This window comes from Sminthopsis crassicaudata, chromosome 3, assembly GCF_048593235.1.
Source record: "Sminthopsis crassicaudata isolate SCR6 chromosome 3, ASM4859323v1, whole genome shotgun sequence".
NCBI classification, from domain to species: domain Eukaryota; kingdom Metazoa; phylum Chordata; class Mammalia; order Dasyuromorphia; family Dasyuridae; genus Sminthopsis; species Sminthopsis crassicaudata.
Window position 1 is genome coordinate 262,361,473 of NC_133619.1, and position 13,694 is coordinate 262,375,166.

General features: G+C 32.5%; 1 protein-coding gene across 1 annotated transcript in view; it reads left to right on the forward strand.

Moving 5' to 3' along the window:
- The window catches only part of DYRK1A (dual specificity tyrosine phosphorylation regulated kinase 1A), a 288,823-nt gene that overhangs the window by 21,122 nt on the left and 254,007 nt on the right, over positions 1–13,694 (forward strand). Inside the window, exon 3 of the mRNA XM_074300646.1 lies at positions 6,584–6,670. Within this exon, the coding sequence (XP_074156747.1) occupies positions 6,661–6,670 (10 nt within the window). The 5' untranslated portion in view covers positions 6,584–6,660. The remainder of the gene's footprint in view (positions 1–6,583; positions 6,671–13,694) is intronic.

Sequence of the window (13,694 nt, forward strand, 5' to 3'; positions counted from 1 at the left end):
CTGTTTTCTAAAACCATCATTGGTTTTTCTGGGACCTAAAAATTCACATTTTAAAATTACACCTACATACATTTACATGTACATATATATACATCTAAAATGTATTAATGAGGTTAACATTGATGATTGAATCTTTTAAAAATTTGACTTTGTCTAAAATAGATGATTACTACACCTCCCTTTTTTCTTTCTAATAAATTCCACTCTTGATCATTGTTAATTTTGTTTTGTATATGCCTTTTATGTCCTATTCCTGCTAACTCTTCTAATTTATTTATACCTGTTAATTTTACCTTGTTATTAATCTATACACCCTTTTATTATATATATATATATATATACACACATATGTATATATGTGTATATATATGTAAATATAAATAAAAACCTTTTATAACCCACCTTATTCTATTCCCTTTACCCTTATTTCTTTATAGATTCTGTACTTTTTATGGGAGAGTGAGTGAGTGTGTGTGTGTGTTTCCTTCTTTAATCCTTTCCTGATTTGAGCAGGTTTTCAGAACTATCAGTTCTCCTCCTCCATCTAATTCCTCTGTGTTAGTTCTTGCTCTTATGTCTCATACGTAATTACTAACATCAATCTCAAGACATAAGGTTTAAACTTACACATGTCCTTATTTAGTCCCTTGAAATTAGTCTTTGATGTTGGCTCTTTTACGTTAAATTTTCTGTTGAGTTCAGATCTGTTTGAGGCAAAATACTGAAAAGTTGACAGTTACCCATTTTTTTCCAATTCAATATTATTAATATTTAGGGCTGCAACCCTAGTTCTTTTGATTTGTCAACATATAGTATTCTAGGACCTGTAGCCTTTTTTTTTGTGGCTGCTGATAAATCCTGTGCCATTCTAATTATAGCTTTATCATATTTTAATTGGTGAGTTCCTTCTCAGTCTCAGTAGCATAGCTGGACCTGGTGTTTCTCTTATCTATGGTGGTTTTCTTAGTCTTCCTGGACTCAGAAATTTTCTATAGTTTGGGCTGAGGCCACCTCTGGCCTACCTACTCACATAACTCAGAGCTTTCCACTTTGTTGTTTCATTGGAGAGCCGGAGGTGTTTACACTTCTCCATAGTTCCTGGAGTACCCCTATTCTGTCTGAAGTCTTACTTTTCACTGGTCTACATTTGTCCTGAGGAGCAATTTGATTTTGTTTGTGGAGGAAATCTGGAGCACTTGGAATTTTCTGACCTATTCTATCTTCCCACAAATCTTCACCCACATTTCTTTTTTGTGAGATTTATTTACACAGTTGAAGTTTGCATTAGTTTATAAAACTACTCTTTCTCTGAATTTCTCCTTTAATTTCTTACTATTCAGTAACATTTAATTATATTAGTAGATCATGGATTTTTTTTTCTTCTGTCATTCTCCAAAAAATGGACATTTACCTTTCCCTTCCAATTCTTGGCTACCGCAAAGATACCTCTGATTATTATTGGTATGTAGTTAACATTTGTTTCTGTCTCTTACTTGGAGTGAGCCTCACTGCTGTGAGGCTAACTTCTGGGTATTTCTCAGGACATAGAAACAGTGCTTGCCCAGGAACTGTTGGAACCTCTCCCACTTTCTTTCATCTTTAGACCTTTTCCTTTCCACTGATACTCATTGCCAGGTGATCAACATTCTCCTTTTTTGTCTCTTTGCTAATCCTAATGATATTGAACTTTTGACTACCATGGATAGAGGAATGGAAGTCCTCAACCCAGTTTTCTACTTGCTCATTCCCATCCACTTCATCCTTCTTTGTTCTTCCCAACCCAGATTTGCCCTCAGTTGTGTCCTGTGGTGCTCCATAATTAATAAACTTGTTTTCACTTTAAATGTTTTCCTTTCTAACTCTTCCATCTTCTGATACTCAGACCTGGCTGCCTACCTTTGACACTGCATCTTGGGCCATCTTTTGCAGTTCTGTTTAAATTTTCTTGTATACTTAGGCTATCTGTTGTAGGGAGAAATTGGATTATTCCTTGCTTCTTATTGCAATTTCCAAAATATCTTTGTACGGACTCATTAAATCATCAATTTTTCTGAGGTTTTTGTTATGTAAATTTATCATGCAGTCCAGATACTTGAGGCCATTTATCAACCTCTTTTCTCTCTTTTCTCATTAAGTTCAGTGTCTCCCTCTGTGTCTAACCTCTGACCTCACATATAGCTGCTTCAAAATATATATTGATATTTCCTCAAATACTAATTTCTTGTTTCCTCATCTATATTCTTATCATTTATGACCTTTCATCCTTTCCACCTTTCAGTGAGTTTAAATTGTCTAGAAATCCTGCTGTAGTTACATTGACTTAGCTTCCTGATTTTGACCCTTTAGTCAACCAGTTCAAGACCATACTATTCTCTAGTCTTGAATCCTTTGCTTCCTTGTCTTGTCATAGCTTTGTCCTTTCCAAACATCTAGTGCTTTCCTTTCTTGGTCCTACTCATGTGCTACTAGAATACAAATGGAGAAAGTAATGAAATGTTTTTCTGTCTTCAGTACAGATTTGCGTATTTTCTGATTTACTGTTCTTTTTGTTTAGAAAGTAAGAATAGAAGGAAAAGAAATAAAAAAAAAACATTTGTGCTATATTCTAATAATACAAATAAAAGAAATTCATTAGTCCCTGCTTTCTAGAAGTTTACATTCTTTAAAAAATTGTATTTATTGATTTAAGAAATACAACACCTAAGTTTTGTCCATAGTTTTCCTCTCCCTCTTTTTCCTTAGTTTTTTTGTTTTGTTTTGTTTTGTTTTTTTGATCTCTTGGGGGGGGGGTTCTGTATAGTTGATCAATTCAGCATTTCAATTAATTCAGAAAGTCTGAGATTTTGTCCAGCATACAAAACTTGTATATCTCTTATTACTATAAAGTAAGACATTGGTAGGAATGTCTTTTCTTCTTTGGCAAAATTCTGCTTCTTTGTAATTTTGCAACCCTTTTCTCCCCCTCTCCCCCTTTTTTGATGATTATTTTTCTTTTTATATTGTTGCAGTCATTTGCATTATTTTATTGACTTTGCTTCATTTTGTATCATCTTTTTAATTTACCATATTTCTAATAGATCAGTAATAATCTATTTATTAATGAACTACAATTTGTTTAGCTCTTTCCCCAGAAGATAGATATCTATCTTTCCACTTCTTTATTATGACAAAAGGTACTATTATAAATGTTTGATGTGTATTAGCCTTCAAAGGATTAAAGGATATGGATGTTTTAATTATCCTATATATAGTTCCAAATTGCTTTCCGAAGTGTTTGTAACATTTCACAGTTCCACCAACAATGTATTGGTGCATCTATGTTCCTACAAAACCTTTCCAATACTGCCTATTTTCATTATTTGTCATCTTTGCCAAGTTAGAGGGTATGAGATGGAACTTTTAAGAGTTTTTTGATTTGAATTTCTTTTATTAGCTATTTGGAGACTTAATTCTTTTGAAAACTGTTCATATCTTTTGGTACCTTATCAATAGGTAAATGTTTTTTATCTCAACTGTCTATCTTTATTAGGAAATAGAGCTTTTAGCATATATTAGTGTTGTAGTTTGTCAGAGGCTTTTTTTTGCATAGTGATAATTGTGTTTGGATATATTTGGATATTTTGGATATTTTTGCTTATAACGTGATTAATTTTGTTGACCTCCTAATTTTGAAACCATTCTTACTACCCCTGGTACAAATCCCACTTGGTTTTATGAATTCTTGGAAAAATAGCTGTAGTATGTTTGACAAGGTTATATTTAAGTTTTAGAATTAATATATTCATTAATGATATTGGTCTGAAGTTTTTGATGGTTTCTCCTTTTCCCTTGTTTTAGGTATTAGGGTTATTACATTTTTCTTGAAAAAAGTTATTAGGGATTTTTTATCTTTACACCTTGCTCTTTTCATAGTGATATTGCTAGCATTTTCAGAACCAAATCAAGTAATAGGATAGAATTGCATCCTTGTTTAATTCTTAATTTGTAAAAAATTCGTGTATTCTTGTTGCATATGATGTTTACTTCCTGTTATTTTTGTTTGCTAAATAAGATGTATTTCAATTTAAATAATAAAGGATATGTCTACCATTTCTGCTTTTTTTTTCTGTATTTGTTTTTGAAGTATTTCCTCTGTTTTATATACAAACCCACATCTCCCACACCTATCCACACCACCTCTCTGTTTTTATGCAATTTTAAGGTCTCCTTCCAAGTTTTTCATAAAGTATTTCAAAAAGTTTCATTTTTTTTCTCCTGTATGATTATATTCAAATTTGTTGGGTAAATTATTTTTGGTTGTAGAATATAATTTTCCAAGCATCCTTCTTTTTTATATTGATGTCAAATATTGCATCATACTGACTCTGCTTCTTTGATATTTTCTATCTGGTACTTGCAATATTTTTATTTAACCAGAAAGTTCTGGATTATGATAATTGTACATTCATGAAAGCTTTTGATTTGGGGTTTCTTTTAGGAGATAAGCAGGGATTCTTTTTATTTTCACCCAAGATACAGAGTCAAGGCTCTAATTTTGGAAATGTGTTTTTGGTAGTCCAATCATTCTTAGTATATTTCTTTCTTTCTTTTCAAGATCAGAGTATTAAATGAGTTATCCTTTTTTTTTTTTAAACTTTTAAAACATTTCTTGTTATATTACAGAGCCATTGCCTTTTATTTGTTGTTTTAATTTTCATGAAATTTGTTATTTCTGTAAGGTTTTGTATAAAATCGAGTGATTTTGTCATTACTTCTTCAGATTTTTTTTTTACAGATGAGGAAACTCAGGCAAATATAATTAAGTGACTTGCTCAGGGTCATAGAGCTAGGAAATGTCAGATTTGAACTTGGGTTTTTTCTGATTCCAGGCCCATTGTGTTCAGAGTATCTAAGGAAGAGAAGGTGTTCAGGGACATTATTAAGGAAAAAGGTTAAGCAAAATGAAGATAAGATAAATTCATTGGATTTGAGGAATAGGAAACAGACAGTGTATGGAGATAGCTTTTTAAAGGAATTTGGCTAAGAGGAGAGAGAGAGAGAGAGAGAGAGAGAGAGAGAGAGAGAGAGAGAGAGAGAGAGAGAGAGAGAGAGAGAGAGAGTGTGTATGAAAATAGCTTGAGAGGTGATATTAGGAGCCATTTAAAGTTTGTTTATGATGTGGATACAAAGAATTTGGACATTTTTGATGTTTGAGTGACAGACACAGAATATGAATATAGTCCAGGCAGGCAATTGTTTGAGGAGATGGGAGGGGATGCAGTCCAAGGTAAAGATGTTGGTTTTGGTAAGGAGAAGGTATATCTGGTCAGGATTTGAAGAAACCAGGGGAAAATTGGTGGTAGATTTGGAGAGGCAGGGAGGAATAATATAGGATGCTTTTTTGAGATCAAGAGCAGTGAGAGCTCAAAAATCAATGAACTCGTTTTCCTAAAACAAATAAAGACCTGATAGAGATTATCAGATGAGGGGGTAGGGTGAGAAATTCGGGGAGGTTTTAGAAGGAAAAAGTTTTAAATGACTATACATATAGTTAGGGAGTCAATTAGGAAAGAATAAAAGGATTACTTGGCTATGTTGAGGGTCTTGTTGAAGTTGGTTGATTTGATTGTGGTGTTTTGATCTGCTCTGTTGAGTGGCAAGTGAATAGGAGTGGAGGAGTTTTATGGATAATAATCCAGAGCTTGGACAAGGTATGAGTGATGAAAAGACAAGGAGAGACGAGGGATTCAGTTTGATCTGGAGAATCATTCTTCTAGAAAATACAGTTTTGTTTTATTCAGCAAATATTTATTGAATAATTAGTATGTACAAGGCACTGCAATAAGCAGTTAGAAGGGATTCCAAGATGAATTAGATTATAGTACCTGTTCACTGGGAAATTTGTGATGTAGTGGGGAAAATAAGATGAATAACAATACATGAACATAGTTACAAAAGAGGTACAAAGTACAAAGCTTGAGGATTGTTTCTAGCTGGGTAAAAATGGTTGGGGTTAGTAAATTTAGGCACTTTTTTCTAATAGGTTGATAGGTGATAATAGTGAAATTGTACTTGTTTTCTCAGACTTAAAAAAAAAATGATTAAGAATAATCCATTGTTTAACCATAGAAGATGATAAGTGTTTAGTAAAAAATTGAGGCGTTATCTAAAGCAGATAAGAAAAAGCCATACATGGAGAGATGGTCGGTCCCAAATGGTAGATAATTATTTGCAGTCTTTTAAATTTTGAATTGACACTTTTTTCTATTGCTATTTAATTTCAGTTATTGACTGAAGTTTAATAAAATGATTTCTTTAACAATACATTAGGGTAGCATGATAATATAAACAGAAGTGTTTTCCTTTGTTTTGCTTGTCCCTGATGGTTGAGGAATATTTGTATTTTAAAGAAAGTTGACATTGTATTGTGTAAAAGAGAAAAATTTGATTGCAAGTACATGTAAAAGTCAGAAAAACTTCAACACTTAAAATAATTTTATTCTCATGTTTAGTTTTGGAATATGTGTTTACTTTAGATGGTCCTTGATAAGAGTAATTGTCTTGTATCATTATCTCTTATCATAATTTGTTTTTCTTCACACAGTGTTTGTAGTTTTGCTGCTGGACTCTTCCCTCCCTTCCCCCACCCCATCAGGATGATATGAGAGTTGAAAGAAGACGATGCATACAGGTGATTCAAATTTTCGAATACAGTTTGATCATGGTTATCTGAGTGAGTGTGGAAATTAATAGAATTTCTTGAGAATGGGGTAACTTTATGATTAAATACACTGGGTATTAGATGGGCAGGGCTTGTCAAGAAAGTTTAAATGTTGAGATTTTTGTGGGGCAACTTTATAATATTCAGTAAGTTTAAGAAATAAAGTATGACTTTATTTCTCTGTGCTCAGCTTGTTTAATGTAATGGAATATCCTTAATTTCAGGAGTTGATTTACTTCTGGTAATTTACTGTTTGTGGATTAAACATTTAACAGTTAATTCTCTGGAGAGGAATGTTTGGTGATCCTATTGTGTTGGTTTCATGTTCACTTCCCCATTCTCCAAAAGGGGAGCTATTATTTGTATGCTGCAAGACATACCTGCATTAAAGAAGGTATTGTGTTTTATAAGTTAAGCAGAATTGCAATAGCTCACAAGAACGGTGAGATGTTCAGATTAGAGATATCTCTACACCAAAAGGTCAAGTGGACTATTTGTGCTCAATTTATGGTAAAGCTTTCCAAGCTCATTATTGGTCTACTCAGCCACAATCAGATACATTGTACCTTGACTCCAATATAGTAATATCATTTTGGATCTCTTTGAGAATGAAGGACAACCAATCAACCAACTAATCAATTAACTGTTCTCTTCTGGTAGTCATGTTGCTACTCGAATTCATGCTGCTGCTGGATGTAGTTAACTTTAAGGAAAAAAAAAAAAAGATTAGCTAGATTAGATTAGATTTCTCCAAACTTTGAAATTAAACAGATTGTTTGTCACTTTTGAATTGGAGTGGTTTGGCTATATTGAAACTCTGATTATGTTTATAAATGGCTGTTTAAAGCATAGTTAACCTCAAAAGAAATATCATAATTATACACATTTTGAATCATATCTTATCGAATTGGTTTGGAATATTATTGTATTTCTCCCCAAAAGGTAGTAATTATAATTTTTTTTACTGTGTTAATAGAGATTTTTAAGAAATCAATATGGTCAATAAGTTTACTTTGTTTTAAATTATAATCCTGTATTATAAACTAAATCAAATTTAAATGATGTAAGGGAGTTTAGTTTGGAAAGGAGTCATATAGTGAATCTCTTCAGTATATGTAAAAGTAAAAGTTTGCCAGCCTTTTAGGATTTTTGTGTATTTGGTTTGCACCACACAACAGAAGTATATTATTATTTTTTTATTATTTTTTAATTAATTTTGTAATTTTTTGACATTAAATATGCATGGGTAATTTTTTTTACAGCATTATCCATTGTACTCACTTCTTTTCCGAATTTTCTCATCCCTCCTCTTCCTCCTCCCCTAGATGACAGGCAATCCTATACATGTTACATGTGTTACAGTATATCCTAGATACAATGTATGTGTGTAAAAACGAGTTTCTTGTTGCACAGTAAGAATTGGATTCAGAAGGCAAAAGTAACCTGGGTAGAAAGACAGTAGTGCAAACAGTTTACACTCAATTCCCAGTGTTCCTTCTCTGGGTGTAGTTATTTCTGTCCATCATTGATCAACTAGAACTGAATTAGATCTTCTTTATGTTGAAGATACCCACTTCAATCAGAATACATCTTCATATAGTATCGTTGTTGAAGTGTATAATGAGAAAGAAGTATATTATCTTTATAATCTCACAAATAATTGTTTGGTCAGTATACTTTATAAATTTGGTTTGAGAAACCTTTTTTATCACCTTTATTATTATTTAATAATAGCAATAATAATTACAATTATCTGTATTATTAAATTTTTCCATTTAAAATATATTAACATAGTATTTGTAACAGTGAAAATAAGATGATCTCTATTTACATTGTATTTTCATTTAATTTAAATTTTCAATCACAAGTAAGCCTTTTATTGTTTTTATCATTTTATTGTTTCCTGGGCTAAAATAGAGGTATTTTAGTTTGCTTTTGAAACAGCATTTTTTTTTGGGGGGGGGAGGCTGAGGCAATTGGAGTTAAGTGACTTGCCCAAGGTCACACAGTTAGAAAGTGTTAAGTGTCTGAGATCAGATTTGACCTCAAGTCCTCCTGACTTCAGGGCTGGTGCTCTATCCACTGCGCCATCTAAGTACCTCAGAAACTGCAATTTTTAACCATACAGTTAAACAGTTGTGGTTACAGATTAAAAACAAATGCTTTTTTAAAATTCTAAAACTTTTATTAATTTTAACATGATTAAGCCATTACCTGATAAGAAATTAGACATTCATGAATGGCTTCATGCAATCTTTGTTGTTGTTCTTTCATGTGCAGAAAAGTTTTTCATCTCACAGCATTTTAAAAATGCATGTTGAATGCCAGTACTACTGAGTAGAGGGAAATTTTAATCATGTTTTACAAAGGCAAGTATTTTTATTATCAAAAAAATTTTTCATGAAACTTTAGGAAAAACATACACTGTGATGTATGTATGTCTCTGTGTGTATTTAAATGAATGATTGACATGCTGATTATAACAGGTTTTCAGTTACTGTAGTGTTCTGGTTAGTTTTCTGGAGGTCTCTGGATCTGCCTTCCTTTCAGCAAAGTAATCACCATGAGAATAACCAGAGATAAAAGTCAAAATTTTTTATTGTCTCCTTCATAGTTTTATCTCCTTGCCTGGGGCCTGGGCTAGCTTTCTGGAGGTCCTCTGGAATGTGTCTTGGTTTCTGTGGAGGAGGCAGGAGGATCACCACCACAGTTTCTGTCTTGAAGTCTCCCTGAATCCAGGAGCTTGTGCTCCAGTCTCCAGTCATCTGTCTTCCCCGAGTCTGTCCCAGTTCTCTCTAGGTCTGACCCTGACCTCTTAAATACTCTATTACAATTAAATCCATTCCTCATACTTAGTATAAACCAATCATTATATCACTAGGGAACCATTATTTGTTATATGATTAATCAGTCATACTGAACTAGAGAACTATTAATCACCATGCTAAACTGGATTACCATTGTCTTATCAATATCACTGAGTTAGCTCCTTGTAAGAATCCTTGTTTCAAGTACAGAGTTCTGGCCCATTATTTGTTTACTATCTCCTTCACATTCACTTCTATATTTGTATAAATTTGCTTTTTAGATAGTTTTAAGGTATGTACCACTTTTACTGTTATACTTTTTTTTTTTTCATTCCAGATTATCCAATTAACTTCCATTTTTCCTTTTAAATTGTATTGCAGCATTTCTACCATTAATGTAACATGCTGTAGTCATTCTTTCATTGGTCATTCCATGGCCATTTCTAGCTTTTAACACCCTCTTTGAAGGCAAGGACTCTTGTTTTTTTTTGTCTCAGTAGTAACTATACACAATATAGTGATTGTATTTTGAACTTAATAAATGTTGAGACCATTCAAAGAAGTAGTGGAAAGTCAGCTTAATTACTTGTCTCTTAACAGAGTTCTATCCAAATACTGATTTTCTGCCTATATTCATTCTTAAATGGCTATTCCTACCCTTATGCTTTTTTCATCTCAATGATAATGAACCCTTTTGCTGCACAAAGTCTATTCCTTGTCCCTGCTTGGGCAATCTTACTCTTCCTCCCTTTTTCTGCCTCTTGGAATTACATAATTAATGAACTTCATTTAATTTAAAACTCTGTCATATCCATACCCTTTCCTTGTGCCCCGTTCTTATTGTTTGTTGATGGAGTCATTGTCTTCTATTTGGTCCATTTTAATATTTAGGAAATTTGTTGCTTGTGTGCCAAGCTGTTAATTCTTTTTTTGTTCTTTACTCCATAGCAGTCATTTCTTTTCCAGTATTATTTAAAATTTTTTAAGTGTTATTTAATTATAAAAACATTTAAAAAAAACTCTTAAATGTTTTTAGTTGTTTTATTTTTTCTGAGAATTATAGTTGATATTGTGGCCTAAGCCGTTTTTCTTTTTAAATAAAGTTTTTGAATGATTCTGCTATTTCATGCTTGAGGTATTGCATCTTCAAAGAAAAACACAACTTGGTCATATATTTGACTAGAATTTGTAACAAACATATGTCACGATTTCAGGGACAGTTCATGCTAGAGACTGTTAAACCTCTATTGCTACCACAATATTTTAATCTAGGGCAAAATCTGATCACTGCCCCCTTCCTGATCTGAGGTCTGCAAGTGCTCATCTAGGTTTGGGTTTGAACAACAATAGATTTGTGATAGACTCAATTAATTTTAACTGACTGTGAAGTCGACTGGTTCAGAGAGATAGAACTACTTCCTTGTAGCTTCCTTCAAGCAAGCTTCTTTGCAGTTCCCATACCTATTCTTGGGTATGGAATTCCTGCTCTAATTATTCTCTGTAGGCATCAGACTACCTAGAAGTTTAAATCCTGTTATGCTCCTGAATTCTAAGACATACCACTGTTGATTGCTTCTGAATATCTTCCTTACTTGTTATAGTGCCTAATGCTTACAACTGCTATCTCAGAATGCTACTCCTGAGCACAGGTCTCTGAGTCGTCCCTTTTGTGCTGGTGTGCTCAACTCTGCAATCTTGGTCAGACCCTGTCCCTGATGTATGCAGACTTCTCTGTTTTATCTCCTGATGCTAACTTGGGCAGGAAAAATGATTCATTCTTTAAAAATTTCTCATAGGGATTTAGTATGGCTTGTTTTCTAGGTTAATTTGGAGGAGTTGGAGAATGTGTTATGCAGTTCAGTGTCTTGATTTCTTCAAAAAGATTTCTTGAAATCTGCTTGATTTCCTTCATCCGTTCTTAACCCTGAATTCCATCCTTTACTTATGCTGGCAGTTACTGATAGTACCATCCCTGTGATACTTATAGGTAGTCTAAGGTGATACATTTCATCGGGAATCTTCTTCAGGATCTAGAATCAGAATCTTGGTTAGCAGAAATCTTACTACTTCTTAGTAAAGTATCATGCTCATAACTTCATCATTGATTATTAGAAAACCTTTCTATTCTTTACAAGTTTACAACTTTCTGTTATTTACAGTTTACTCCAGTTCAGCAGAATACTTCCAGTTTGGTCTGAAACTATTTACGCCAGAGCTGAGCTTATATCAAAGACCTCAAACCATATCTGAATTTCTTTTACAATATAGTTAAAAGTAATCTTTGCTTGAAGATCTCCAGTGAAGGGAAACTTACTTCTTCTCATTTTAGTATAAAATAATTTTGTCTTCAAGTTTTATGTTACATTATGACTAAATTTGCTTCTTTGAAAATTCTACTTATTGTTTCTGATTTTTCTCTGTGGGTTCAATTAGAATTCCTAATGTGGCAAATATTATATCAAGTATATATCTATTATCTAATATCTATATTTATCTGTCTATCTGTCTATCTCTAAATAAAATATCTAATCTTTTTTAGGTTAAGTATACCTGGTTCCTTGCAACTAGCCCATATGATTTAATTCCTAGGTACTTCACCATCCTACTAGCCTTTTTGTGAACATCTTTCCACTTAGAAGTGTTTTTAAAATGTGATAGTCTCACCTGAAACAAATACTCCATATGTGGAGGCAGAGAAACCTGAATTCTTTTTTGTATGAGATAATAAATATACTTGATGTTGCAGATTTCTTTTTTTGGACTTGATCTTTATTTAAAAAAAAATAGCATTTTATTTTTCCAAATACATGCAAAGTTAGTTTTCAACATTCATCTGTGCAAAACCTTGTGTTCCAAATTTTCCTCCTTTTTTCTCCTCCCTCCCAGACAGCAAGCAGTCTGATATAGGTTGAACATGTTCAATTCTTCCAAACATATTTCCATATTTGTTGGACTTCATCTTTAAAAAAATAGTGACAAGCGTCCTATAATAGCATATGTGGCCATTTTTCTTATTTTTAACTTGATTCTCTCTGTTTTTGACCTTTCCCCCTCTTTCTGTGCACACTTCTATATGTTTTGAATCTGCCTTTGCCTTCTTTCCTACATTTCCTTTCTCTTCCATACAAAAGTATTTTCAGTTAATATATTAATGCTGTGATTATACAGTGTTTTGATTCTGCATTTGAATCTCTTTTCCTGACTCCAAGTCTATTTTTATTGGCCACATAATACTTAACACTTATTTTTCTCCATGGTTATTCAAAAGTCACCTTCCTGCATCCATGTTTATAAATGAAAGGTACTTTTAAAAACAAACTTAAAAAAAAAAATCTTCCATTGTTGCATCAACTACATTTTCCATTGTATCCTACTCTGCATTCCTTATAAGAATGCCATTACTTGTGATAAAGAATAAAAAAATTGGGGGGAAATTTAAAAAAATTGACAAGCAAACAAAAAAAACCCCTCATGTCATGCAATGTTTTACATTTATTATCCTCCTTTCTCTGCAATGAAGTTTGGAGATATTTTCTCAATGCTTTTCTGTAAGTTCAAACTTTTTCTACTTTATTTAGTAACTACTGTAGTGATTCACCTGTACCAATTGGTGTATAATGAGGGCAGTTAGATAATCTTTTATTGCCTTCCTTATCTCAGGTCTCAGATCTTTTATTAGTAATTTTTTAAAAATTTTTTTTTTCATATACCAATCATTCTTCATAGCAGAAAGTAAAATAAAAACTCAATAATTTTGCTTTTTCTTTATTAGTTATTGTTTTATTCTACCCTAGGTAGTAATTGCCCATCACATCCTTAAAAGATTTTCATGATCCTTAAATTTCTTCATATGATCCCTGAGTTTTTGTACTTTTGATAGTATTCTCACATGGCTTTTTTCTGTGCTTTTATGTTCCTTTCTTTTGTTTTCTATGCATGTATTTTAGAAATCAACCAAAATTGTTGTTCAGTTCTCTGTAGAGTAACATGTTCTTTTTAGACAACTTTTGCTTTTCATTCACCTTAGCTTTTCTTTGTGTCTTCAGAATTTATTGTTGAGAGCGTCTTAAGCATCGTTCCTTGGCTGACTTTTCCCATAGAATTTCAAGCAATGAGCTCCTTCCTTAACTTCTGAAGCCTATGAAATCTACTTCATTAAAATTCAAGATGCATACCAAACTATTTCT